Source organism: Anas platyrhynchos, chromosome 20 (genome assembly GCF_047663525.1).
Source record: "Anas platyrhynchos isolate ZD024472 breed Pekin duck chromosome 20, IASCAAS_PekinDuck_T2T, whole genome shotgun sequence".
NCBI classification, from domain to species: Eukaryota; Metazoa; Chordata; class Aves; order Anseriformes; family Anatidae; genus Anas; species Anas platyrhynchos.
In genome coordinates, this window is record NC_092606.1 from 3,682,111 (window position 1) to 3,709,420 (window position 27,310).

At 56.5% G+C, this 27,310-nt stretch overlaps 4 protein-coding genes across 8 annotated transcripts in view; 1 reads left to right on the forward strand and 3 right to left on the reverse strand.

Moving 5' to 3' along the window:
- Nucleotides 1-121: 121 nt before the first annotated feature.
- Nucleotides 122-3,904, reverse strand: GEMIN4 (gem nuclear organelle associated protein 4). 2 transcript variants are annotated; one of them, XR_005260262.2, is made up of 3 exons: nt 3,761-3,904; nt 399-3,674; nt 122-265 (listed from the first exon to the last, which is right to left on the reverse strand). XR_005260262.2 is itself a non-coding variant. In XM_027472670.3 (2 exons), exons 1-2 carry the CDS (start codon nt 3,768-3,770, stop codon nt 490-492), a joined length of 3,195 nt encoding a protein of 1,064 aa, XP_027328471.3. In that variant the 5' UTR covers nt 3,771-3,904; the 3' UTR covers nt 354-489. The 2 variants fall into 2 exon arrangements, 1 of the variants encoding a protein (XP_027328471.3); XM_027472670.3 differs by lacking the exon at nt 122-265 and having other exon boundaries at nt 354-3,674.
- Nucleotides 3,905-3,976: 72 nt separating this feature from the next.
- Nucleotides 3,977-8,790, reverse strand: GLOD4 (glyoxalase domain containing 4). The gene is made up of 9 exons (XM_005011869.4): nt 8,652-8,790; nt 8,413-8,462; nt 7,614-7,734; nt 7,042-7,186; nt 6,703-6,839; nt 6,298-6,384; nt 5,955-6,068; nt 5,782-5,868; nt 3,977-5,168 (listed from the first exon to the last, which is right to left on the reverse strand). Exons 1-9 carry the CDS (start codon nt 8,739-8,741, stop codon nt 5,103-5,105), a joined length of 897 nt encoding a protein of 298 aa, XP_005011926.2. The 5' UTR covers nt 8,742-8,790; the 3' UTR covers nt 3,977-5,102.
- On the forward strand, nt 8,775-10,687 carry MRM3 (mitochondrial rRNA methyltransferase 3). The gene is made up of 4 exons (XM_027472674.3): nt 8,775-9,019; nt 9,096-9,340; nt 9,734-9,901; nt 10,037-10,687. The coding sequence occupies exons 1-4, from the start codon at nt 8,775-8,777 to the stop codon at nt 10,600-10,602; spliced, it is 1,224 nt and encodes a 407-aa protein (XP_027328475.1). The 3' UTR covers nt 10,603-10,687.
- Nucleotides 10,688-12,634: 1,947 nt separating this feature from the next.
- The window catches only part of NXN (nucleoredoxin), a 51,726-nt gene continuing 37,050 nt past the window's right edge, over nt 12,635-27,310 (reverse strand). For all 4 annotated transcript variants that reach the window (XM_038165670.2, XM_038165673.2, XM_038165672.2 and 1 more), the window contains 4 exons: nt 27,083-27,189; nt 19,321-19,500; nt 16,638-16,762; nt 12,635-13,838 (listed from right to left, as the gene is read on the reverse strand). In XM_038165670.2, coding sequence (XP_038021598.1) covers nt 13,656-13,838; nt 16,638-16,762; nt 19,321-19,500; nt 27,083-27,189 — 595 coding nt within the window. In that variant the 3' untranslated portion in view covers nt 12,635-13,655. The remainder of the gene's footprint in view (nt 13,839-16,637; nt 16,763-19,320; nt 19,501-27,082; nt 27,190-27,310) is intronic.

Consider the following 27,310-nt stretch of genomic DNA (forward strand, 5'->3'; position numbering starts at 1 on the left):
GTTCGTTGCTGGGCGGGGAGGCACCAAGGCAGCAGGGTACCCACACCCGCCCTGGGGCAGCCCACACCCAGTGCCAGAGGTACCTGCAGGTCCCGCAGAGCGCTCCCTGACTCGCTTTCCCCCCTCCGGCAGCGTACAGCAAACACAACAACCTGCCTGCCACGAGGAGAAGGGCTGGCGGCAGGGGAGCCGCAGGGAAATGATTTCCCTGATGCTGCGAGGTCGGAGGCAGGACTGGCAGCAGTTGTGTTCACAGCTATTCACACTGGGGAAATAAAAAAAAAGCTGCTCCCAGCCATCTTTGCATGGCCCCTTCGCTGCTTGGGTTAGGAGAGAACACAGCAGGGGGGAAATAGGTTCAAAAGAGAAAAATAGACGAGGTTTATTACAGATCTTACAGCTTTCCACATAGCAGGTCCCCTGCGGCAGGGCCGACGCTCTCCCCTGTTGCCCTCAGCTCCTCGTGCCACCCCTGAGCGAAGGGGCTGCCTACGCTCCCAGCTTGCCGAGCTTCTGCAGGAGGGTGCCGCGCAGCTCCTGGTCGCCGACGTTGTCCGTGATGGACTCCAAGAAGTGCCTCTCGTTGGCTCTCCGCAGCACGCTGCTGGGGGACTTGTCGGCGGAGCTGAACGCCTCGTACTGCGAGAGGATCTCCAAGGCCACCACCACCAGCGGCTCGCCGCACCCGCTGTCTGGTGGCAGCATGGCAGCAACGTGCAGGAGGTGGCAGAACATCTGGATGCAGACAAAGGACACCTCCTCCGCCGGGCTCCTGGCCTCGGGGGGCTGCGAGGGCGACCCCCCGGGGTTCTTGATGGAGCTCAGCAGGTCCGTGAGGCTGCCGCAGTACAGCTGCACCACGTGGAGCCAGGCCTCTGCCGGCAGCCAGGAGGAACAGCTGGAGCTGCAGAGGAGCTGGAAGCCCCGCAGGAAGAGCACGGAGAGCTGCAGGGAGCGGGCAAACGGCCGGAGGTTGAGCAGGGGCATGTACTGCACGTACTCCAGCGTGTAGGGCACGTGCAACACTTGCCTCTCCAGCAGGTTTGTGACCACGTGCACGAGCCTCTTCCATTCGCTGTGGCTGCACCAAGGGAGGACCTGGACGAGGGCCACCAGGAAGCCTTTGCTGAAGAGATTCACTTCTTCAGGGTTGTCCACGTTGACCACGAGGAGCGTCAGCATCGTCTCCCTGAGCGCTGTGGACACGCAGCAACACTCCATCCACGCCAGGAGCCCGCTGCCCGGCCCATAGGCTGGCAAAGACTGGGACGTCCACTCGTCTTCGGGGAGCTTGCAGATCTCAAACAGCGTGGCTGGGACTTCGTTCTTAAAGTGGTCTCCGAAAAACTTCTTCAGACGGAGGCCGACAGTCCAGTCCAGTGACGCCACCTTCCTGTGAAGCCACGCCAGCGACTGGACCCACAGCTCCGGGGAGGGAGCAGCTTCTGGTCTTACAGCCTCACAGAGCTGGCCTAGGGTGCTCAGCACCAGGTCTTTGGTCTCCAGTGAAGGGAAGGGCTGGTCCCTGGGCTGATGCCAGTACTTTGTGTAGCCATCTAGGAGCTTGCAGAGGCTGAGGAGAAGCGGGAATGGGTGGCAGGACTTGATCCAGTCCTCCTCGGGATAGGACGGTATCCCCAAAACTTTACTGAGGATCTGCAGGCTCAGCTCGGTTTGAGCGCAGTCTGATTTCAAATAGGGAAGGACAAAGGCTTTGGTCACCTCTGCAGGTGACACAAGTGGAGCAGCTGAGCTTGGCTGCATGAGAAAGGTCAGAAACTCGAGGAACTGCTCCTTCTCCCTTGCAGCAGAAAGCTTCTCCCATACTGCCTCCTTCAGGCACCGCACCACCAGGCTGCGTGGCCTGCCTGGATCGCCGTGTGTCTCCAGGAAGCTCAGCGCTGGGAGGGAGCAGAGGATTTGCGCAAGGAACTGGTGTGATCCTAGGTTGACAACGGCAAGACTACAAACCTGCTTCACGGTGGCCTCAGGGTACAGCAGCGTGAGCCTGGCCACAGAAGCCACAGCCCTGGTAAGGCCTTCGTCAGACACACTCTTTGTGATCTGGTTGAACGTCACATTGAGATCCTCCTGGAACCCCTCCACAACCACCTGCAAGTTCAGGGACAGACCTGCCCCCCCCCAAGATGCCAGGACGCCCGAGATCACTTGGTTTTTGTCAGGCAGTGAAAGCTCGCTGTAACATTCCACGATGGCTTTGGTTACTTGCATCTGCATCTCCCGGGCCTCCTGGTCTCGGCAGGACTTGGCAAAGTTCACCAGAGTCTGCAGCAATTTCAGAACTAGCTCTGGCTTCTGGAAGAGCTCCTTGTTTTTCACAAGGCAGTCAACCCAGCCCTTTGAGAAGACCCAGGCCTCTTCAGAAGCAAAAACGGAGCACATCTCCACGTGCCGGTGCAGCTTTTGCTCGATGATTGTCATGGCAACTGAAGACACAAGGCTGGTGTCTGAATCCTTGCTCTTCTGGCTGGTGCTGATCTCCTTGAGAAAGTCCTCAATGGTCTGTGCCAGCTCGATCGCTTTGTGCATCTCATCCTTACTCAGGCCTCTGTTCTCAGAGAAGCAAACCAGGTTCTTCCTAAAGGCAGTAAGAGCATCGAGGAGCCGGTAGCTCTCATAGCAGGGATCCTCCAAGCTGCTCAGGATGCCCTGCAGCTCCTCTCCCCAGGCATGCAGCAAGCTGCAGAGAAAGTCCAAACCCACAAAGAGTTCCTCACGTGAGAGCTTGGCCAGGGACGAGAAGCTCACGCTTCTCTCAGCCTCCTTCACCTGTTCATCCAGCGCCCTGTGGTGGTACTGGCTTTCAGCGTCGCTGCTCCAGAGGCTGACCACCGAGCTGACCTTCTCCAGGTACTCCGTGACAGGGAGGGGGCTGCCCTCTGCTGCCAGCTCGCTGAACGCCGACAGCAGCTCCACCAGGTTGGCCAAAGCACAGCACTTCATGCGGGGCTGGGCAATGCTCCTGTAGGTTTCCTTTAGCCCTTCTACCAGCACCATTAGCAGGCTGGTGGCAGCAGGAGAGCCACTCAGAGAGCCAGGGTCACCCTTGAACCTCTTCGGGGGCTGAAGACCATCATCCGGAGAGGACTCACCCCCATGCTGATGCACGAGGGCGCTGAACGTAGAGACTGTTCTGTCTTCCTGCCCCTCCTCGTGTCTCATCATCTCCCACCAGACGTCCAGCAAGAACCTGATGTCCGACGGGGACGTCTCGCTTGCGACGTACTGCACCAAGCGCTGCAGCTCGTTGCGGCGCACGGCGTGGGGCAGCGCCAGCAGCAGCTGCACAAAATGCCGGGGCTCACCGAGGGCTTTGACCAGCTCGAACAGGACGGTGTGGTTCACGTCGGGGATCATCCTGCCCACCGAGAAAAACGCATCTTCCCTCCACTCCTGGTCCAGCAAGGCGGCGGGGGGGGCAGGCAGCAGCACCTTGGCCCAGACGACGGCCACGGCCTCCTTCTTCCAGAGGCTGCCCTGCGGTGGGGAAGGGCAGCGGGCACCGATCTCCTTCAGGGCGTCGGTGATGGGGGGCCCCACCAGCGCCCACTCGCCTTTGCGCAGCTCGCTCAGCGCCCGCGGCTGGACGAGCCTGGAGGCCAGCAGGAAGGCACCGTGCAGGATGGCCATCTCCTCGCACACGCCCCAGGGTCCTGCGGAGACACGCGGCGCAAGGTTAACCGAGCCCCCCCGGTACCCCCAACCCCCCCAGGGATCCCCCCGTGTCCCCCTCTCCCACCTGGCTCCATGGCGGCGGCGCTGCGGGCAGCCAAAGCAGGCGCCCCCCCCCCCGGCGGCTGCCGGCCCGCAGCGGCTCCTGGCGGCGGGGAGGAGGCGCTGCTCGCCCCCCCCCCCCCAAAGGGATTTTGGGTTGCTTTAAGGCGTCGAGGCCGAATTTAGGGGAAAGCTGCCCTAAAAGGGCGCGGCGGGGGGCTGGAAGGACAGGAGGCGCAGCCTCGTCACGAATCACTTTTTATTCATGTAAAGGCCGATTGCACAGTTCAGGCTCAGCCTGATCAGGCTGTGGTTCAGCCAACTGCATCAAAAACATACCAAAATCACATCGAGGGCATTCCTCCCCCCTTTAAACTCATTTGCTACAGGCACTGTGTCTCAGTGATTGCTAATGCTGTTGATTTTGTCTGCTTTTTCCATGAAACTGAAGGCTTTCTCCAAGAAAAGTTAAAAGCCAGGCAGCACCCCCGACACGCACCGTGTGGGTAATCCCCCCCTGCACCCCCCATTCTTGTTCCACTAGGAAAAGCCGATTTCATTCTGATGAAATAACCCTTGGACTGTTATTTCCGAGGATAATTCCACATCAAAGCTAATTACAAAACTATTATATACTTATTTTGAGCCGCCTGCTGGCGCCCCGGCAGAACACACTTGATGGTTACACGCCTGGAACCCGAGATGCTCCTCATGCTGACATACACAGGAGCCCAGAGCAACCTCGTGCAGCACAGCGAGATCCACCACAGGCTTCTCAAGCGAACACCTCACCTTGAAAGCTGGGGAACAGCTTGGCATGGAGCTGCTGTTTGTTTCAGACCAGCAGAGCCGCATGCTTCAACAAGACAATGACTGTGCTCTCAGGGAGGCGTTCTCTCTGATGGCCAAAGTGCTCGAGTGGTCCACGAGCAGCCCCTCCCCTCACCTGGCACCTCACCACCAAAGCAGGGTCTTTGCAATGGCTGCCTGAAAGCCCCTGCCCTAAACCACAAATCGGGACAGCTAAAGCTCATTAATTACAGAAGTGGATATTCTAATTAACCTAGCAAGCTGTTTTTCAAGTATAATCACACTAGAAATACGTAAGGTTCTGATGGCTCCTGTTTGGAAGCCACATGCCCAACCTATTCCTTAATTTTCACCCATGTATGAAGGAGCACATGACATTTGCTTGAAAGGAGAGAGCAACAACAAGAGATACAAGCCTAAAACAAACAAAAAAAATGATGGGACATCACTGCATCCTCCCACTGGAAGGGGCAATGCAACACGTCACAGATGATCGGCATTTTGCTCAGACAAAAACCAAGGCACGAATGACCAGCCAGTCCTGCCTCTTTCTCCAGCTAAGCAGACGCCTTCTTCTTCTTTTGCGCAGCAAACCACGAGTCACTCTTGTCTGCTTCCATGGCCTGCACAAAGAAAAGCACAAACATGTTCAGAACTGCAGCTGAGTCAGCCAAACGCCTGGCTGCCCACACTCAGACCTACAAAACCGGATTGATTGTGAGAAACTCTAATCCAGGGGAAAGCCATTCTGATGGGGAAGCTATTTTGTGCATATAGTAGCAATGAAAATGGGCACTGAAAACCAACAGCCTCTGCTGCTGCAAAAACAGATGATTTGGTAATACAGCAATAAAACAGGAAGAGTTTCGACACCTTCACACAGAGCTCATGCTCTACACCAGAGCCCTTCAGCAGAGCGTTCATCTGCACTGATGTTAGTGCCACAACTCACATTTTCCGTAACAACGTGCAGACGAGTGCTGCTGGCGAGTCCAACAGGACACACCACCACCAGCTGCCCTGGCAGCAAGGCTGGAGAACTCTAGCTGCAATGCTGAAGTGAACTTTAAAAATTGTTTTGTTTTCCTTAGCAGGACAGCAGCCCGAGCTAAACCACTATATCACTTGCTTCTCATAAAACTCCAGGTGGAACTAAAAGGAGCCTCCATGGAAAGAAAATTAGATTCTACAGGTGTCAAAAATCAGGATGAAAATAAATGTCTGTCTATTACTTACATCATTTAACAGTTTGTCACCATTAGGATCCACCTTGGACAGATCTCTAAATGCTTCATCTCCCACAAAACAGATTTCATGGCCATCCTAAACCAAATTTGACAGCAGATAAGTTAGAAGATTGGGACAGTGAAATTTGAATTGAGTTTATTATTATTTCCAGTACTACTCACAGGATCAGCCAAAATAATCACTTGCACTGTAGCTTTGCCAGGTGTGTCCAAGCTAACCAGAGGTGTTAAAATTTTCTGATTCTCCTTTTTCATCAGTGCTTCAATGTTTGGCAACTTAAACAGAAAGCAAACAACATCAACCCCACTCAGATGAAGCTCACACGCGGTCAGGTTATTCTCATCTACAGTTTCCTGTTAAATGCAACTTAATTGCATTCCCACTGCCAGAAACATAAACTTAGTATCTGTTTTGTGCACACCTGAGATACTTTGCTAATACTAGAACTTCATCTCCCACTAGCTGGCTGGGTGACACTAAGGGTAAGGGAAGCATGATTACTACCTCTTCCTTTGCACAGGAAAAGGCAATCCGCCCAAACGCTGTCCCGTGATCCACTGCTCCTCCAACAGTCTTCAGCTCCAGCTTACACTGAAAGAAAACAAAGCCTAACTTTCACGGATCTCCAGCTTTTCACTGTGGCAGACAATTTCATCATTGCCCATACAAGTATTTTCCCAATTTCTCATTTTCCAATGAGTCAGAATTACTCAGAGCAAACCCTAGCTTTCAGCTACAAAATGCAGTTATGAGCCCCGATGCTTTAATTTCAGTGCAAACAGTTAAGTTCACGGTTGGTTTTATCTAGAGATTTTTTCCTTTAAGACTTTTTTTTTTTTTTTTGGCACAGAAGAAGAGATTCCTATGACATGTGACTCTTAAACACTTGGAAAATTTTCCAGGACTAACCTGGTTATCCGCATAGCCTAGCAAGGCCCTTTGTTTTTCTTCATCCTTCTCATATATTTTCATCCCAAGCAAATCAGACCAGTAGCTAATGGACTTACGCAGATCAGAGACGCCCAAGGTTACCTTCAGCACAGGATCTGTGAGATAGCAATAACTGAGTTACAAACACATTGCAGCTGTAAACTTGTGGTTTTACATTCTTGAGAAGAAAAGTAACAGAGAAATAATACAAATACATCCTTGTTTCATAAAATGCCAGAGACAAATGCACATCCAATTCTAATACCCCACTCACATATCTCTTTAGAACACAAAGAAGAGCGAGTGTGTACGTCTCACCTTGCTTTAGCTGTTCCTTGTCTTCCAAGTAGAACTTGTAACCACCAGGCGCTTCAGTTTCAAAAACACCAGCTGTGACTTCCTTGAGGGGCCACCCCATCTCCTTCGCATTGCTCACAGCCTGGCTAGACACGAGGGTTATGCCCTGCCAAGCACAGAACAGACATGCACAATTCCCTGGAGCAACAATGGCCAAGGAGCCACCACTTGCCCAACTGCACTAACACTGCGCCTCCCCGCCATGTGCATCTGTGGGGAAAACTCTCTCTGTATCACTTTCATTCTCCAGGCACCATTGGCCACAACGGTTGCTCCAACCTGTGCTTGTGGTCAAAGAGATCTGACCATCGCAGGCGGGGTGCATGGTGCAGAAGTCCTGCCTTTCAGTAGCCTGCCTCTACAAATGACCAGGAACAAAACGGATTAGTTTCTACTGCACAATCTCCTGAGAAGCAGATATCTCACTCCTAGAAAATAAACTTACTCTTATCTTGCACCTCCCATAGATGTGGAATGCATTACTCTGCACCCCTCTTTCACAACAAAAGGAAACATAAAGGAAAAGCACTTACCAAAAAGTCATTGCCAAGGCGATATTCTCCAATACCGTAGTTGTAAGTCAATTCTGCAACAAAGTGATTGTCTTCTGGCCCATAGCCCACCATTGTTTTGCTCCATTTTCCATCATAAGGGCTAGAACATCCACATTTATTTTTAGTGAATAAGAGAAATAAATACCAAGAGTTGCAAGCACTGATATTTCAACAAAGAACTGCATCTCTAGAACAAAGGGCACAGCCAACCTGCTGCCCCCCTCATTAAGCGAGCAGGAGGTGATGTTTTGCTGAGTTCATGGGGCAGCTCGTGGCAACCCCGCAGCACGCAGCGGGCACCTTCCCACCCTCAGGAGTCGTGTTCTTAGGCTGTCGCTCCTGATCGGGTGATGGAGCCAGGTCTGCCCGCTAACACCTCACACGCTGCTCGTGCCTCAGCTGGCGTGATGGGAGCACAGAGAAAGCAGTGACAGGCTGCGAGAGCGCTGTCAGCCACGGGAAGGGGGCTGACGGAAGCCCTGGGGGCTGCCAGGGAGGATTTTTCACTCAAGCCTTGTGTCTATAAGGCAGTAAATAATAGGGTATAATTCTGAGGGGAACTTGAGGGATCGTTTTATACTGGAGGGATGTAATATGGCAATATTCGTGTTCCAGTGTGAACTCCACACCTACCCACAAAGCAGCACTGCCCATCCCAAGGGAATAATTTTATAAAACCCCCCAAACTCACACAAAAAAAGCACTGACACATGCCCAGCCACGACGGACAGCGGGTTTACGAGAAACAAGCCCTCAGCGCGGGGGGCGCGGCACTCACCCGTTGCAGCTCGCCTTGCAGCCCTCCTCGAACTCCTCGTGCCTCAGAACCTGGCGGGGAGGAAACCAAAACAAGTGAAGGCGGGAAGGAGACAACAGGGCTGCGAGGAGACAAACCGGAGAGAAAACGAGGAGAAAGCGAGGAGAAAACGCGGCTGAGCCCGGGGTGCCGGGGTCCCGTCCTCCCCTCAGGGGCCGCTCCCCTCAGGGCCCTTCCCGCCCGCATTGCCCCGCGCTCACGCTCATGCCCAGCAGCTGGCGGTAGAAGCGCGCAGTGCGCGGGCGGTCGCCCACTTTGAAGACGAAGTGCAGAGCCCGCCGCGCCCCCATGGCCCCGCTGCCGCCTCCTCCTGACTCCCCCCGATGCCGTCAGCAGGCGCAGAGCTGACGAGAAGGAGGCGGTGCCGCGAGATGGCGGCGCTGGGGATGGGGATCGGCGGGAGGCGCTGGGTGCGGGCGCTGAGGCGGAGCCCGGTGCGGGTCCTGCCGCCGCCTCAGGAGCCGGCTGAGGAGCCGCGGAGCCCCGTGGGGCCGCCCGCTGTGGAGCGGAGCTCGGCCGGGCCGGGGCTGTGGTACGAGAAGGCGGAGCCCGGTGACGGGAGGCTGAGGTGAGGCGAAGCCCGCGGGCAGCCGGGTCCCCGCCGCCGGGCTCCTGTGGTGATTTTTTTTCTCTCTCTTCCTCAGAAAAGTGGTGACCGTCGCCAAGTCGCGGAGCTTTCGGGACCGGCACGGGAAAGTGCTGCTGGAGGGGCTGCGGCTCGTCAGGGACGCGCTGGAGGCCGGGGCCGTGCCCTGCAGTTTGTTCTTCAGCGCCGCAGGGCTCCTGAGGGAGCTGCCTCAGGCGCGGCTGAAGGGAGCCAGCCTGGTGAAGGTGAAGTTTGAGGAGATTAAGAGCTGGTCCGACCTCGTAACGCCACAGGGGGTTATAGGTAAGATTCCCTAAGAACCATCACCACAGCACGCAAAGGGAAACGTATCCTGCGCTTCATGAGGGGATGGTGGCAATCCCTGCACCAGCAGCTCCTAGGCAGGCTGGTACAGTGTCACGAGTGGCATGATGTGAAAGCTCTCTTCTTTTTGGCTGATATTGGCTGATAGACTCAGTGGAGGTTGCTAACGCTCATTTTTAACAGCACTGTGCTCACGCTCCACTGGGAAATGGTGCTTACTGTGAAGTGACAAACTCCTCACAAACTTCCTTTAAGCAGCCTTTTTCCTAAGGCTTTCTCTAGCACATCTTCAGGGAAACCTGGGTCAGCTAAGATGCAGCCCTCTCCTCGGAGCGTATTACCCAGGAGCTCACCAGCATTTTGTCTCCTCAGGGATCTTTTCCAAGCCTGACCCCGCCAAGATGTCCTACCCCGCTGCCCAGCTCGCCAGCTCGGTGCCCATGGTCCTCATCTGCGACAACATCCGGGATCCAGGAAACCTGGGCACGGTCCTGAGGTCTGCAGCTGGAGCAGGGTGCGAAAAAGTGCTGCTCACTAAAGGTAAGAGCCTTTCTCTGGGGGGAAAAAAGGCTTAGTTTAACAAATCAGAAATAGGCCAGGTGCTTGAAGTGCTCAGCAGTTACTGAGTGTTTGTCAGAGCTGCTGTACCGTCACTTTTTCTCCCCTCTGTCTCAGGATGTGTGGATCCGTGGGAGCCAAAGGTGCTTCGTGCAGGCATGGGAGCTCACTTTCGCATTCCCATCGTTGCCAACCTGGACTGGGAATCTGTCCCCAGCAACCTCCCTGCCACCGTCCAGGTCTGCGTGGCTGACCACAAAGACCCGGGCGCTCAGGCCGAGGCAGAGCCCGTGTCACAGGGAGCTGGCAGGCCCGGCTCCGCTTCTGGCAACCTGAAGGCTCCTGTAAAATCCAAACCTGGGGCTGCTCCTCCCGAACATGAGGACAGGGAGGGAACGGCGGGCGGCTGCACCCCTGAGCTCACCACACGGTATTACCACGAGAGCTGGATCCAGGCTCCAGCGGCAGTAGTGGTTGGCGGAGAGACCCACGGCCTGAGCCTGGGTGCGCTTCACCTGGCAGCCAGCACGGGTGGGAAGAGACTGGTGATCCCCATGGTGCCTGGCGTGGACAGCCTCAACTCTGCCGTAGCTGCTGCCATCATGCTGTTTGAAGGGAGGAGGCAGTTGCTGCAGAGGAACAAGCAGGAGGACAAAAGGCAGAAGGTCCCTGTAGGGGGCTGAACTGCTGAGACTTGGGTGCTGGAGCAGCATCTTTCCCCTTTAGCACTCCCCAGAGGAGTTAATAAAATAGCAGCTTGGTCTGTTTGCTTTGTAATAAATGAGTAAATTACGTCAATAAATAGCTCTGGCAGAGGGGGAGCCAGCCCCACTTGCTCCGTGCGAGTTTAAGTGAAACGTGAGCAGATTTGGGGCCCCATCTTACCTCTCTGTGTGCTGAGAGCAGGATGAGAGCTTGCCCTGTGCCTCCCCAGGGTGGCAGAGGGGTTAGAGCTGCGCTCCCACCAGCCCCACACATCTCCATCAGTGCCGGGATGCTGCTCCTCTCACCACCTCTGCACCGTGCCCACCGCTGCTCCGCTGCTTGTCGGGGGGCAGCAGGGCTGGCTGCAGCTGCTGTTTTGGGGTCAGGAAGGCTGCGTGGCGGCCGCCAGAGCAGATCCTGCCCATACTTACCCAAAGCCCGTGCCCTAACTGGTGCCAGGAGCCACGCACCGAGCCACAGAGTATCTTAGCTCCAGCACTGGTGCTACTGCCGGGAGGTGGCAGTGTCTGGCCCCACGCAGCCGCCTGTGCTCCGCAGCTGGGCCTCAGCGTGGATGAATTATGAATGAGGGACGGGAAGGGTGGGAAGGGGGAGCTGCGGGCACTGCTGTGAGCGTCCCTTGGAGGGGAACGAGGGTCGGGGTGCTGGGAAGGAGCCCCTGTGACCCCCCCTCACGGGTGCAGGAGGGGGTCTCCCCCTGGGCTGCACAATGCTCAGCTCCGCTGACAGCTGCGCGCCGATGGATGGCTCCTGTGGCAGCGCTGGCTGCCGCCTGTCCTGCTGTGCATTGAGAAAAGCCTCTGCACTGGCTGTGAGCTGCACAATGAGCTGGCTCTGCTGGCTCCAGTTTCCCGTTACCACGCTGAAATCATCGATGGCAGCTGCTCGAGAGACCTGCCGAGATTCAGCCTCCTCAAGCCCAAACCCTGGTAGCTGAGGGGCTGAGCAGGCATTAGCTCCAGACTGAAACTGCTCCAGCCCACCAATTTCATCTCCAGAGACCAGTTCCAGTTCTCTTCCCATCAAACTGACCCCAGATGACCCAGTTCTCAGGCGGAAAATTGCTGCTTCGCTCCAGCAGCTACCAGAGTGGCTGCGGCGGCGCTGCCCATCTGCGCTCACAGCCTCTCCGGGAGCCCCAACCACAATGTCCAGAGGGGAGTGAGCATGGGCTGGGTGCTCCCTGTCCAAAAAAAATATAAATCAGCTGCTGCCATGTGACCAAACAGTGCAGACAGCGCGGTGCTGCTGCAAGCCTCAACCCACAAACACACCGAGATTGCCCGCAGAGCAGCAGCAGCCCGCGGCGCTGCTGTGCACAGCGCAAGGCAGAAACTGCTCTGCACGCTCCCTTAACCCCAACATGGACGGCGTTCCTCAAAAATCCCCACCAACAGGTGGGGCAATTCAAGTTAATTCATCCCATCAGCCTGCCATGGGAGCCATGCTGCACTCCCAGCTCGGCCCCGCTGTTGCCGTTGCGCTCACCCCGGCTCCTGCCCATAGCTCGGCCCCATGCGGCCTCCCTGAGCTCTCCCTGCGCCACCAGGGGCTGCTGCTTCCCGAGCGCCCACGAGTTCATCACCAAACGCAAGAACCTGAAACACGCAGCACACAGCACGGTTTATCCGATCCCTGCCCTTCCGCACCGCCTGCCTTCCCCAGCTCCTGCCGGGGCGGGTCGTGCTCTATGGGCGATAAAAGGGCAGAGGCTGCGGGCCTGCCACTGCTGACAAACGAGCTGAAGGGAAACGCACGGCTCGCACAACGGCCACCATTCAGCACAGCTCCGGGACACCGCCCTGCCGCGGGACACCGAGGGGAGCGGTCCTGGGGGGCCAGGAGGCTGCACCCCCCTCCCCGTGCCTCCGGAACAGCGGCTCATGGGGACACGGAGGAGGCAGCGGCCTCGAGCGAAGGGCAGGTCCCTTGTGCTGGGCACCCCGCCCTCACCCCCACAGCAGGACGCGGCAGTCGGCACCTCGGAGGTCTCGGTTATTAGCTCAGTTTTATTACAAAGTTCCAATCACCATGTACAGTTTTTACAATGTCACTTTTCAGGGGCTGTGCTGCTAGGGACTGGGGAAGGATTTTTTTTTTGGTGTTTTTTCTTACTTTTTCTTCTTCTTTTTTTTTTCTTTTTCTTTTTTTAAAGAACAGCACCATTAATGTCAGGTTTGGGACACGCCTACGAAAAAACAGCTCAATCGACTAACATAGAAGGGCGGACAATTCATACCAGAGAGAAGGAGCGAGAGGGAGAGGGGACAGGGAGAGCACAAAGGGGAGACCACGGGGAGGCAAGGGCAGCCTGGTGGGGTTCCTCCTCCTGGCCCAGGGCAGGAGGGGGACATCCGTGTGCCACGGAGGGGTGGACTCCCCCTGACGCGCGTGGCCAACGCTTCGTAAGGCTGTCGGTGTGCGGGGTGGGAGTGGGAAAGCTACCCAGGAGGTTCTCACCCCAAGGAGGAAAAGCTCGGCTGCGCTGCGGTCTTTCAGAGGTTGTCAGCAGTTAAGACTTTGTCTTGGCCTCGTCAGGGCACCTTTACTTGAGCGGGAAGGAAAAGGGGGGCGAGGGACAATTTCCTTATTGCTTCCTTAAAGTAATTTAGTCAGCAGAGATCGTAGGAAAGGAAAGAAGTGGGAGAAGGAGAAAAAAAGAGCCCCGAGAACCCCATCCACTGCCTGATGCATATGTTGGGAAGAACACCATGCAAAAAAAGATTTGCCTGCTAGCTAGTGCCGTGTATAAAATAAGGATACGGTAACAGTTCTGGCCTGGTTATTAGAGAATATATCGCCATGAAGCACAAGCGAAGTCTCCAAACGCCAACGACTCCCTGCTGAAAGTGCATCTCAAGGAGTTTGCTTAGGAGAAGGATTCACTGCGTAGAACAAGGCACCACAAGAAGGTTGGATACTGGGTCGGGCGTGAGAACACGCTGGAGAATCCATGAGCGGCAGAAGAGAGACCTAGTTTTAAATAACGTCTGTGGGCGCAGAACCCCCCTTAGATGGGCTCGGGTTTTAGCTTGTCTGCTAGAAAGTCGCTGACGAAGGCTTCCACGATCTCCGGCGTGATCTCCTCCACATCCATCACGTACTTGGCCCTGGCCGACATGTCCAGGATGGTGAGCAGCGGCGCGGCCTCGGGCAGGTTGGTGTAATCCCGCAGGGAGTCGGTCATGTCGTCCTGGAGGCCAAAACGAGAGGCAGAGAGGAGCCATCAGCGGAGAGGCACCGGTCCCCTCAGCCACACTGATCCCTGCCACTGCCCAGAAAATGAACCCACAATCGCCCAGCGCTGTTTCTCACCCCTCCCTGGCCCCTTTCCTCCCCTCCTTCAGGCACCCCCTCACCCTCAGCCCCCAGCTGGCTGCCAGACCCCGACTCCAGAGGAGCTGGGGGCCACCACGGCCCCTGCCTCACCCCTCCCAGCAGCCCGCACAGGGCCTCGAGCGTGCACATGGGGCAAATCAGGAAACGGGAACAAAAATGCTGGGTTTGAGCCAACTGCGGGACTCCAAAAGCAGACCCATGAGGTCTGAGGGTACAAAGGACGGAGCACACCTGAGCAATGCACTCAGCACCGGCTGCCTTCACTGCAGCCACACGAATTGCAGCTCTCAACAAAGGGAAAAAACTCATTTGTCACCGCCGGGGCTGTGGAATTCAATCACCAGCGCTGGGGTGATTCATCTCCTGCAGCTGACACTGACCGCGGCAGAGGAATGGGGTCGACCCCACAACACGTGGCATTCGGAACCGGGCATTTTTCCGAGCTGTTTTCCAACAGCAGCGATGGAAATAAAACGAATCCAGAGGCAGCTGGTGGCTCTGCAGCGCGAGGCGGTGGCCGGCAGGGTGGTTCCTATCGCGCCTCCCCTTCTACTGCAGGGGTTTCTGGCGCAGGACCACGTGGCGGGGAAGGGAGAGCGGGGCCGGGCCTGGGACCTCGGTGCTGGGGCACTCGGCCGCCCCCGAATGCTTCCCACCTCTGGGGCCAGCCCGGAGCCGAGGTGTTGGGACGCCTCGCCCTTGATTTGATCGCTGCAAAGCAACTGAAATGTTTTAATCAATGCAAAACCGGCCCAGAAGGCGCCGGGAGAGGAATGGGAGGCGCCTGCTCCGGCCGTGGCCGGGCTGCTTTGTGCGCTGGGGCCGGCGGAGACCCGGGGCCAGCAGCCAGGGCTATTGAGGTGACGGATGAATGGGACGTGCCGGATGCTCCCCATTCTTCGTCCCCGCTGCCGCAGGGACGTCGGGAGCCGCATGAATAGCAGCAATGTTTCAGCTGCAGCCGGCGAGCGGGAGGAAAACGCTTCACAGGCTCTTGGGGGTGGGGGGGGGGCAGGTCCCGGACCCTCCCAAAGCAGCATTCCCAACAAGGGGCTTATTCAGGGGCACGGGGCCGAGCCGGGATGCTCGGAGACCCGTCACGGGAGCGGGAACACCCGAGTGGAGGGGGCCAAAGGGGCTGCGGGCAGCAGTGGTGGGGGCTCACCTCGCGGGGGGAGCCTGGGTGCGGCGTCGCAGCCCCTTTGTGCGCCGGGTGGCTGCGGGGAGCGCTCGCACTGCGGCGGTGACGTGAGCGGAGGCCGGCCGTGCGCGGCGGGTGAGCAGGCGCACAGCAGCTCAGCGGCTCCCACCTGCCTGGGCGCCGCAGGAGGGGAGCCAGGAGCTTTCTAGAGCCTTGCACAAAGCCTTTCGAGCGCTCAAGGCTGCAGCAGGGCAAAGGGCTGCACGGGAGACAAGAGCATCCCGTTCCCCTGAAGACCAACGGCAGACCCGCACATCGATACACGCACATCGTGGCCACCAACCCAGCAGCGTGGTGGCTCAGCACACTCCTCGTTCCACACGGGGACAGGCCTGAGAGGAGGGAGCACTGCCACAAAACACCCAGCACCAGGGCAGCCAAGCCCCAGGGCCTGCAGTTCTGCTCTCTGGGCAGCCCCTGGCTGTCCCCACAGGCAGTTTTGTCTGGTATCAGGCACAGAAACCAGCCCACCCCACGGGATGGGGGCTGCCTCCTGCTGCAGCCCGTCCTCCGCTGGCAGCAGGCGGGCACCAGCACGCTGCAGGATGCCCAAACCCGCCACGGGCCAGGCTCCCCCACACCCAGGGGCCACCCCATCAGCCAGGCGAGTGCACCCCGAGGTCCCTCCTCCTCCTCACCGGCCAGCCGGGATGAGGAAACCCCTCTCCAGCAACCCGGGAGGGCTCTGCCCTGGCAGCCTCTCCCCCTCCAGGCAGCCCGGGATGAGCCTGGCCCAGCTCCCGGCAGAGCCCACGCCGCCGGCTCACGCTGGCACCGCCGCGCTGACTTTGGGCAGCTGCCAACCCATTAGGGAAGAGGCTGGAGTGCCGGTCCCTTCCCGCTGCTCGGGGTGGCAAGAAAAGCAGCAGCACGGCAGCGAGGAGGGAAGCACGGCGGGACCAACCTGACCGCCAGCACGGACTGGAGGCAGAGCCCAGCCAGGTTTCCTGCCCGCACAGCCGGCACACGGAGCCCAGTATTTGAAGCGGCCACACGGGGCTGGGAGCTGCAGCGTGGGAGCTCGCTGCTCCTTCCTGCCTCCCAGGGCCTGTCCCTGCCTGTCCCTGATGGTGTTGAGGCTTTTCTGCCTCTGAACAAGTGCAGGAGTCAAAGTGCTGAGGGTGATCCACAGCAAAACCTGGGGAAGAGCCCCTCAGCTGCTTTAGTCCAGCACAGGCTGCACGGGGACTGAGCCAGGACTCAGCTCCAGCTTTGTTCCACGTCCCCGGCTGGTGGCAGTGGCTCCGTGCCTCAGTTTACCCACCTGGAGAGCAGGGACACCACCACCCAACCCAGCTCGGACCTGGCAGGAAGCACAGCAAGACTCCAGCCGAGCAGCTACCAAGAGGCCTGGCTCAGCAGCACAACTGCCAGAGTTTGCCCCATGTGTCCCGGCGGGGCAGGACGCAGCCCCGTGCTTGCAGGGAGCTCTCACTCTCTCCTGCCACTTACCTCGCCCGCCACAAAGAAGAGCAACGGTGCCTCCTCGTCTTTGGCTTTGTACTTGGCAATGATTTTTTCGGCTATGGGCTGGATCAGTTGTTTTGCTGCCTCCGACTCTCCGTCGTCCTCCGAATCTGCAGGGCACAGCCGTGGGGAGACGAAACAAAAGAGAGGACACAAAGAGGAGGTTAGGATCAAACGGATGCGAACAGGCCGGGGCGCAGGCAGCTCCATCCCAAGCAGCACCACAGAGGAAACAGGAGCCCGAATGCGTAACGCCAACTTCAAAGCCAAGCGGCTGTGTAGCAATTAGGGAGCCGCTGAAACGCACTTTTCATGTGAGACAGGGCAACATGTCACAGAGGAGCAGCTCCTGCTCCCAAATATTTTACCGCTCGCTCCCCTGGTGCTGCTGCTGGTGAAGCACAGGGACAAACAGGCGCAAAAATAAAAATAAAGAAGCTGGGCCGCAGCTTGAAAAGCATTGGGATGTTTTGAAGACCAAACGAACGAGCTGATCTGAGGCTGCCTGCCACCCCTGCCCGCCACCCACCATCTCTCCACCTTGGGACGGCTGCTCGGCGGCTTTGCTGCTTGAGCTTCCACGGCAGCAGCTCTGTGAAGGCAGCTTTGATTTGACAGAGGTAGAGTAGAAAGAGATGGAAACATCAATCAAACGCCAGCCACCACTGAAGTTCAAATACCGAGTCGGGAAGAGGAGAGACAGCGTCCTTGAACAGCACCTAGATGAAACGATTTCAATTTGGGGACAACTTTGAGCATTAAAAAAAAAATATAAAAATAATAATAAAAAGCAAGGAAAGGGCTCCCAGTCCCCTGGCAGCGTGCAGCTTGTGTGGGCCTCGATGGATCCAGCCGGCAGGCGCTGCCCACCAGCAGAGCTCTGCCTGAGCTTCCCTCCCTGGAGAAGGGGATGCCGAGGACGCCGCCCACTGCCTCCTGGGGTCTGTCCTGCGTGGGTGACAGTGATAAATGCTCGGAACCGTGGGCTTTATGCAGTGATTGATTTTTCTGCTAACAAATGCTGCTGGCTGCACTCCAGGCCAGCTCTCAGCGTTCTGGCTAACCTAGCCCCAAACTGTCCCGCGGCGGACGCACATCGCTGGTGATTTATTCCTGCCCGATGCTCGCCGAGCCTGCTGACACAGCCCCGACCTCACACGCGCTGCGCTCGGCGCATCCCAGCTCCCTCCCCAGGGCTTTGGGCTGCTGGGGGTGCTGCTGCCTGCAAAAGCTGGGTCCGGGCTACCCAGGCACCATCTGACCTCGGGCTTACGGCCTTAAAGCTCAGGTAGAAAACTGGCACAAAGGAGTGAGCTCCAAATGGAGCCTCCAGCCCCACGTCTCCAGTGCCTTGGTGCTGCACCAGCTCTGTCTGCCCGAGCACAGCAGCTTCCACCAAGGCTGAGCATCCTCTCAGAGCCGAGCGAGAGCTACTCTAGAGCCCTCTCCCAACAAGCTGTTTGCAGAAAGGTGATAGAAAAACTTCGCTCAGAGCAAGCTGAAAATAACCCCTCCCTTCCAGAGGCCTGCAGCCCCCATCAATCACACTCAGCGTGGCGAGCCAGTCCTCCCAGCTTGAGGAGAGTATTTTTGGCTCTGCGCTCGCATCCCCTGCTGGGTTCTACTGAATAAATAATCAGGGTCAAAAGGAAATCTGAAAGGGAAGATGGGAAAGAGTAAGAGCCACGTTATAAACGCTGCAGAAAAAGGGTTTTTTTTGCTAACAAAGGGTGTGTGAGGAAGCAGGACAAGCCCTGCCCGTGTCCCAGCAGCCCCCGCATCCCGGTGGGCAGGCTCAGGGGGATGCAGGCTCTGCAGCAAACCCCAGCGCACTCTGCACAGCGTTCCAGGGACAGATACGCTCTAAAAATCAGGGAAATTGCAGCTTCTTGTTGAGCGCCCGGAGCTCCCTTGCTGGCCGGGCCGCTCTGCCTGGAGCACACGCCATCAAAGCCAAAGCGCTGGCGGGATTTCACCAGCTGCTGCTGGAGGGAAGGGGCCGGGACAGCCCAGCTGTGCTCCAGATGAGCTCTAGGCCCACTTCCAACCACGGCTGAGCTTCATGGGTGGGTTAGCAGTGGCAGAGGGACACCAGCTTTCAAGGGGGAAGCCTGCTCTGTCCTGCAGCCAGCTCCCCACAGAGAGGGGATACCCAAAGAAGCAGCAGAGCCAGCATGCCGCCCTCTGCCACGGCCTTGCTCAGCCCAGGGATTCGAGTTCTGAGCTGTGGTTTCCAGCACAGAGCTGCAGTCCCTCCTGGAGGCACCTCCCAGCCCATCCCCTGCCTCCTCCGAAACATCCCCCCAGCCTGAGGTCTCAGCTCCAGGAAAGGCCCTCCTCATCCTGACCACCACCAGCGTATTTCCAGCGCTCTACAGCACTGCTTAGCGATCCCACCACAGCCACCACCGAAGCATCTTCTGTAACAGCTCCTCTCCGCTGCAAATTGCTGCTCCACCACATCCCTCAACACTGCAGGCTGGAGCTGCAGGAGAATTACGGACACGAGGCTGTGCCATGAGCATGGTTCCAGCAAATCCCTGTGAGCTGCATCTCTTACAGGCCAGGCTCTAGGAACGTCTCCCTCCTGAGTCCCTGGAGGGGACACAGCGAGCTGTCAAGCCCCCAGGTCACCCAGACCCTTCCCCGTCAGGACTTTGCTCCGTACCTACGAAGAGAACAAGGCAGGGCCCCTCATTCAGCTGCACAGCGTTGGAGTCCGTCAGCTCCAGCACGGGCTTGGGGTGCCAGGGGAACTCCCGGCACTCGACGTCGTTCAGCACCTCCACCCGGCCCTGCCGCGTGATCACCTCGCCCTGGGAGTCCAGCACGATGAGCGTCGGGATGCCTGTGATGGGAGGAAAACACGGGGTTAGTGCCAAAACAGTAATATGGGAATGAGAGGGTGCTGCCATCACAGCCCACGGGGTGGGAAGCAGGGTCCTGGGATCCTGTTTCTGTCCGAGAAGAACTCTGGAACTGAGGAGGCAGAGCAGGAAGCCGGGAGGCAGCCTCTGGCATCACCTGCCCTGTCCAAGTGCAGGGAGAGGTCACCGCTGCCTGACGCCGATGTCCCCGCATACAGACCGTGCTGACCCTGCCCAGAAGCACCAGGCAGAAAGCTCCCACATGCACGGCAGAGCTGGATAACCCCAGCTTTGAGACACAAAACTCACAGCAACACACACAAACCTTCTTGCAGGGCAGACTGCACGCAGCGGCGGCCAGGAAGCAGGGCGTGTTTGCTCCCAGCAGAAACCCCCACGTCTGAGCAGCTGGGAACTCCTTTGTGACCCCCCCACACCCCTTCCGACCCTCAGACATAATTGCCTGGACCTTTTCACAGCACACAGATGTGTCTGCCCAGCCACGGATGTTACATGGCTGGGACGCCGAACTGCACGTGGCGAGGCAGACACAGAGGCTACAGTTACCGACTGCACCCCTTCCGACACCAGTCCTCAGGCTGCGAGGAAGCACCACGCTGAGCAGGAACAAAACCAGGGAGCACCACCAGGCTCTGCTGGCACGGCTGACCCCAGCCTGACAAAAGGGGACGCAGAACCCATGGTACGGGGCTCATGGAAAGGGAATTTTGCTGTGGATAGAGCCCCGGTGCCCTGGCAGCACAAGGTTGCCAACCAGCATGGCAAAGCCAGCGAGCAAAGTGCCCAAGGCTGCCACCAGCTCCCAGGCACAGCTGGCAGGGAGGCACTTCTGTAACACATACACAGGTTAAAACGTTTCTCGGGAGAAAAACAACCACCACGGGCTATTAAACACAAAGACGCAGACCTCACCCCAGCTCTACAACCCCTGAGCTGCAGCCTGCCAGTGGCTAGTAGCAGGGGAAGGCAGACCCGGTGTCATTTGTGCTGCTCTTTCCCTCCCTGAGCCCCCAACAGAGAGCCCTGCTCTGATGACAGCTCCGGAGCCACTGGCTACCTCCCACACTGCAAATCCATTTTGCAGATAACCACTTCACCTTTTATTACTTTGGAGCTGGCTCCTAGGCTATGAGAAATGCCGTCCTGATGGGTTTGCACATTGTAGTTCCAGCCATGTTTGCACCAGCAGCTGCTCAGAGCACAGAAGACCCCATTACTGCAGCCCCCCAGGTGGCACAGGGACCACGCAGAGCTGCGCCCTTAGCCTAAAAAAGAGCCTGAGATCTTGGACAGAAAGCAGGCATCCAACAAATGGGTGTAGGTGTGCACCCGAACAGCAAGATTCAGGGTGTGTGCATACGTTCTGACTCCAGGAGACTTTGCTGAGCCTTCCCTGGCCATGCCACCAGCCCGCAGATGATGGCAGTGCCATGTCCCTGCCAGGGGACAGCGTGGGGACGGATGGAGGAATCTGAGATTCCCTCACACACTGCTGCCAGGCTGCAGATCGCTGGCACACAGCCAGACTCATCTGTTGTGGGACGGAGGTCCTGGGTTCCTTGCTTCTGCAACAGCAGCCCCTGGGAGAGGGAGGAACACATGCACTCTGCTTCATTTGGGAAAGAAAAAAGAAAAAAAAAAAAAAAGGCAGATAATCAGTTAAATATGCCCCTCCATACAAAGAGGGACAAGGCAGAGCTGCCACAGCCCTCCCAAGGATACCGAGGCTGTGCAGGATCCTCCAGGACCTGCTGGGTCTGGCACTGTGCAGGATGGGGCTGGGGGTGCCTGAGCACAACAGCCTTGCATTAAAACAAGCACCTGGAAACGCAGCCAGGGTGGGTGTGGGAAGAGGAAAGAAGAGGAGAGGAAGGGCTCCCAGCAGTCACTAATGGATTTTTTTTTCTTCCTGGGATTACTGCAATTTGGTTGCAGTGGGCGTAGCGTTCATTCATCCTGCCTGGCTGCAGCAGGCGTCTTAAGAATGGTCTTCCAGGAAGTTTTAAGCACATATTTTAGTGCTACAAAAACACAGCAAAAGCATGGGCCGGTTCTGCTTTTAATCCTGCCTGAAAGGAGCCCTGTGCTGCCTCCCTCCAGGAGCTCTCACCCAGCCAGACCGGGTTCTCCCCTCTGCAATGCCTGGGCAAGCATTTCATGCAGAACAACACCTGCAAGTGTCAGTGTGAGCCTGGCTGAGGCGAGGGGCTGAGCTGGGCACACCGAGGCAGCGGCACAGGGCTGGGGTTTGCAAACATGGGGCTCATTTTTGGAACCAGCTGGATTTTGCTCGACAAGCCCGTGTTTGTCTCAAGGGAAACAGATGTTCTGTGGACCTGCTCAGAACCATCGCTTTTCAAATCAGGACGGGCAGCAGCAGTGCCCTAAGGATGCCCAGGTCCAGCTGTTTGCCTAAAAGGGATGCTTTGAGAGTGAGATTTAGCACAAGGCACCTACTGCCAGCCAGCCAGGCTGGCACCACGCAGTGGGGACACCAGCTGGTGGCTGTCCCATCTGATACCACCCCGAGAAGGCTTTCAGGATGCACAGCCACAGTTGTGACAAGTCCCCACAACGTGGCTCCCGGCTCCAGGGAATGAATAATGTGGCATTTCAGTGGGATGCTGCTCTCAGGACGTGCCTGGCCTTTACATGGAATGCCTGGGTTTGCATTAACAGAGCTGTCGGCTGTCCCTGGCCTGCATTAGGCTGCCCCAGGCACCCCCAGACTGCAGGAGTGGCACTGAAAGTCAACAGGAGTGGCTCACGCTGGTGACTTCATCTGGAAAACACCGAGGAGACAAAAAAACATCCCGAAAGGAAGGAAGAGGGAGACAATTTGATATCAGGCCCCGAGAGACAGGGGTCAAGCGGCCAGCGTTACTGCCAGGCTCTGCTGTCAGATCCTCGTCACTCGGTCTTCGACCCAATCGCTATCAGGCATCACCTCCTCCACCCAGCAACAGCCTCCCGATCACAGTCAGCAAACTGAGGCAGCTCAAATCCTCTCACCCTCACCTCTCAGCCTGAAGATTAATTTTGAAAACCACATTTGTTAGAAACACTCCACCAAACTGTTTTCTGTGCGGGAGAAACCAGCGTGCTCCCCCCTGCAGCTACTGCCAGCTCCCAGCACTGCGCTCCTGTGTTTGTACAACAGTGGGTTACTCACGAGCCCTCTGAATTCGAGGCATTTCTCTAGGAAATACACGGACGTCTGTCTGTCCTGGCCTGCCTGCAGGTCCGGGCGAGCAGCTGCATTCCCCTCATTCCAGCCCAGACAGCGCCGCTCACATTCCTCCCCCTGCGCGGGGCTGCGCGCGCCGGGTTAGCAGCGAGAGCCGCGCAGGAGCAGCGTGATGGCTGGGCTTGCAAATCCTAAGGGTATGCCAAGAAAGCGATTTTCTATCACAGAAAGGCTTATTCATTACCTGCTGGTATTCCAAACAGCTCCAAGGCAGGGAGAGGTTAAACAGACTGGGAGGAATTGGGAAATCTCACACCGGCCCTATCCTGCAAGGCACGAAGTATCACAAAATACCACTGCAGCCAAGACAAGCACATGACGATCAGCATCCCGCATGATTCGGATCCTTATCCTTTTTTAACTCCTACCCCTTTCCCAAACGCAAATACAAAACTCACCCAGAAAACAAAACTCTAAGATAAATCATCTCGGTTTAACGTGTTTGGGAAATGCCAGTAACACACCAGAAAACTTGGGGCTGATTTTGTGATTTTCCCTCTGTTAGGAGACGGGGGCCGTGCTGGATCCATGCGTTTCACCTTTTCCCTGGCACCAGAAGCTCTCCACGAAGTTCCGGACTCCTTTCTGGCCCGGTGTGGTGAAGGCTGAGGCTGCTGCAATGCTTCTGCCCCTGCTGCCATAGTCGCCGAGCATTTCCCGAGCACTGCTGAGCACTCTCCTGCCTTCCCAGGCTCCGTCCTTAAACACCTCATCCACACCTGCTAATCCTGGTGTTCCCCCCTCCCTCCTCACCCACAGCCACCACTGTTATTTCAGTGCCTTTTGGGGGCTCCGCTAATTGCCGTGAGCCCTAACTCACGAATTTCCTCATCAAGAAGCATCGCGGATCAGACACTCTGCCATGAATATTGTATAAGCTTTGGATGAGAATTAGCATCGACGGGCTCCATTTGACTTTATGCATCAGAAAATGGATTTGGCTCTCCTGGGGCTAGCGTTTTACGAAAACACAGGGGCCAAATGATTTGTTACTGAACCTGGCAACACATTTATTTATTTATATATTAAAACCCATATCCGACATGGAAATCTCATCTGCATTAAGTCTGTTGGCTGAGCAATGTAAATCGCCATGAGCAAAATGCTCAGAGAATACACCACCGGGTTTTATTGCTGTTTTTTCACCTCTTTAGAAGAAAGCTCCAGAAACCCGGTACAGGAAACCTCTCCTGGCAGTGACTTCCCAGTCGGGCTGTGGAGCGGCCGGCGGGTGCCTGGAACAGAGCCCAGGGCAGGGGTGAAACAAGGGGTTTCTGAAGTTCCCCCGAGCAACTGCAAATCCCACAGAGCTGCAGTGGAGCCCACAGGAAACTTTCATGAGCCCCAAATCTCTCCTAGGACACACAACATGGGGCAATCCCCACCTGAGCACAGCATTTGTTACCGCTCCCTGTCCCGCAGGGAGAGGAAGGGGACTTGACCTACGGCGGGCACCACGCAGCCCAGGAGCAGCACACACAATGGAGAATTATTTCCAAGCAGCCACGACACAAGAAACGGCTCTCTCTCAAGACAGTGCTGCACCCAGCAGCAATTTAATATAGGTGGGTAAGGCACAGCCCTCTGACTGCACTGGGGTTATGAATAGAGGCATTCAAGCAAACCCAAATAAAGGCCAATAACTCAACTTACATCTTACACTGAGTTTTTGAATGCTGTAGGGGCCAACAGAGGACTAAACCAACACGAGGTCTGACCGTCCTGCTGCCTTCCCCGCTCAGCAGCTTAGCGCTGTGCAGGAAGACAAGTTCTTTTGTTGTCCCAGCTCCCGGAAAAGCTCCGGCAGCCTTACAAAAATGAGAGGAAAACCCACCCTGCAGGCACAACCCAAAGCACGTGCTCCTGAGCAGAGGAAGGGAGCTCCTGCAGCAGGGAAGGCAGGGCTGCACGGACACGCAGCGCGAGGACCGAGAACAAAGGCAGCTCCGGGGAGCAGCGCGGCGTTGTCCAAGTTTCGCAGGAAGCAGGGAAATCCAAGCAGGCACTCGAAGAGCAAAACCAGAAGCACAGCAACAAATAAACCGAGGGATGCTGGAGGTGAACAGTAGCGTTTTTAAGTTTTACTGGAGATTCAGGAAAAAGACAAAGTTAGCGCGGCCATTAAAAAGACAGCAGAGAGGAACTGCAGGAAGTTGTTTCTTTGCACCAGACAAAGATGAGCAGAGCTGAGATCAGTAACACCGACCTGAAAACCCAGCGCTGTGTGAAACCACCAGGATGGTCACTGGGACATTTCTCAGGTGACACGCTGCTGCTGGCACGGAGTTGCAGCTCCACAGGGGGCACTCAGAGGTGCAGTTACAGAGGGCTTAGAGGACGTTGGGCAGCATGAGAGCCATCCCTTTGAGGAGAGGCAGCTCCGATTGCATGCAGCTGATTTTTCATTTAGGTGGAATAACCACCAGGGGTGATGAGACGAGCCCGTGCCATCTAGGTCTGCTTGCAGAAAGCTCTGGACACGGCCAGCGTGGCAGCCTGCTGCGACAGCCCAAACTGCAAACGGACAGGCACCTGCCTGCCGCTGCGCTCCCACCATCACTCCTAAGTCAGCAGAGGATGAGGAGTCAATGCCTGTGCAGGATGAACAACAACCCAGTGCCCCAGGAAGCAGCACGAGGGTTCCCCCCAAGCCTCTCTCCCTCCTCTCCCACTGCACAGGGTAGGAACCGGTCCCCTTCAGTGTTTCAAAGTGACTCTGTGCATCGTGCTTTGTGCTTTGTCCTTGTGGAGAGGTTCCTACTGCATGGGAAAATCATGACAATGAAGCGGGGCTTGCAGTCAAACATGCCCAGATCCCAGGGTCAGTGTCCCTGGAAAAGCACCCCTGCCGTGCAGAACCAGAGGGGTAATATGGGAGCTGTGCCTGCGAGAAGGGATCAGGGCACAGGGGAATAGCAAATATTTACATTTTCAGGTCAGCACACAACAAAGAGAGACATTTAAGGAGACAGCGGCTGGAGTTAAAGGGAAAGCTGTTGTCACCGTTTCCCTGACTACAGCACACTCAGTGCTGAAGTATCCGTGTCTGGACACCTTATTTACAGAAAGTCCCAGTGAAACTGGCAGCAGTCCTGCAGAGCTCAGCCGAAACCCGGCACTGGAGAGGTTTGTGAGCGGGCCGGGAAAAAGACAGATGGATTTGGAAAGCTTTTGCCCCACGGGAAGGTAATTAAGAAGCAAACTGATGGCTATTTAAAGCTACCTAACAGTTATTCTTGGTTTGAGGTCAGAGAACAGAGCACAGCGATGGCACCTGAGCTCACCCGAGAAGGGGGGTTTGGGGGGGGTTCCAAGGAGGATTATTTCCCCTGCCCACTGGGTTTCAGCCAAAAGCTCATATCAGCAGAACTACCCCAGTTAAGTCAACATGGGTGAATAACCTGATCTAAACACTCTCAAGGGTTTGGTCACTCTGGGACCCTTCTGCTGAGGAGGCTTCGCAAAAGCAACACAGGCAAATACAGAAGGGTGGGACCACCAGGAGGGTCCCCAGGCCCTGGGGCACCTTTGGCAACACTCTGCTCCTCTGCCCCCCCTCACCAATGTTTCCCTGAAACATTTGAGAAGCACACAAACTGCAGCAAGACCAGCAGCTCTTTATCTTCCAGTCCCTGAACCACGGGTAGAAACTCTGTGTATAGATGGAAGGCTTCCTCAACAGCTATTTACCTCGCATGTCTCTGCTGTGCAGCTTGTGAACAACGCACTGGTCCCCAGGAGGGCTGCTGGGAGCTTTTATCATATTCAGGACACTTTGAAAACACCCAGACAGAGCAAGCCTCTCCCCTGCCCCTCCGAGCAGCCGAGGCTGCTGGATTCTGGCACTGACACATACAGTAAAGGCAAAGCCATGGTTTACATCAAACATGCGCTCTTCTGTAATTCATGTTACTAACATAAACCAGATGCCATCTTCCTCAGCCTCTGCAGAGAATGATCGCCTGCCTTTACATTACATAAAACAGCAAGAAAATGAAATTTAAACCTTCAAGAAAAAGCAAAATAAATAACTCAGTAATTAGGCAAAAAACATCCAAGCCAAAAACAGCTTCCAAGTTTCCAGGAAGAATTAGGTTGTTTATGGAAGTCCTGTTTCAACTAACAGCCTGCCTGGCAGGTGGTAGGAATGTGAGTTTGTGGAGAGCAGAAACATGAGGCAGCTCTGCCTGGGGCACTGTGCTTTGCTCTGTTTTCTTGTTTTAGTTAAACAAGAGGAGACATCACAAATATTCAACAAAAGCAGCAGAAAGGAGAGCCGCGGGGGCCTTTCCTACCTTGTATGCCGTAGAGTCGATTCAGGCGCGATCGTCTGGCCTCATCAGCATACGGGACAGCTACCCAGGGCATCTCGCTGAAATACTGCTTGAAGGAGTCCTCTGACCTGTGCAACGGGAACAGCACAGGGGATCCTGAGTGCAGCCCCTCTCCCTGCCACGCTACTTTCCCTTTTCCTCGTTAAAAACCTGGCCAGCAAGGGCCTTGCTCCATTTCATCAAACCCAC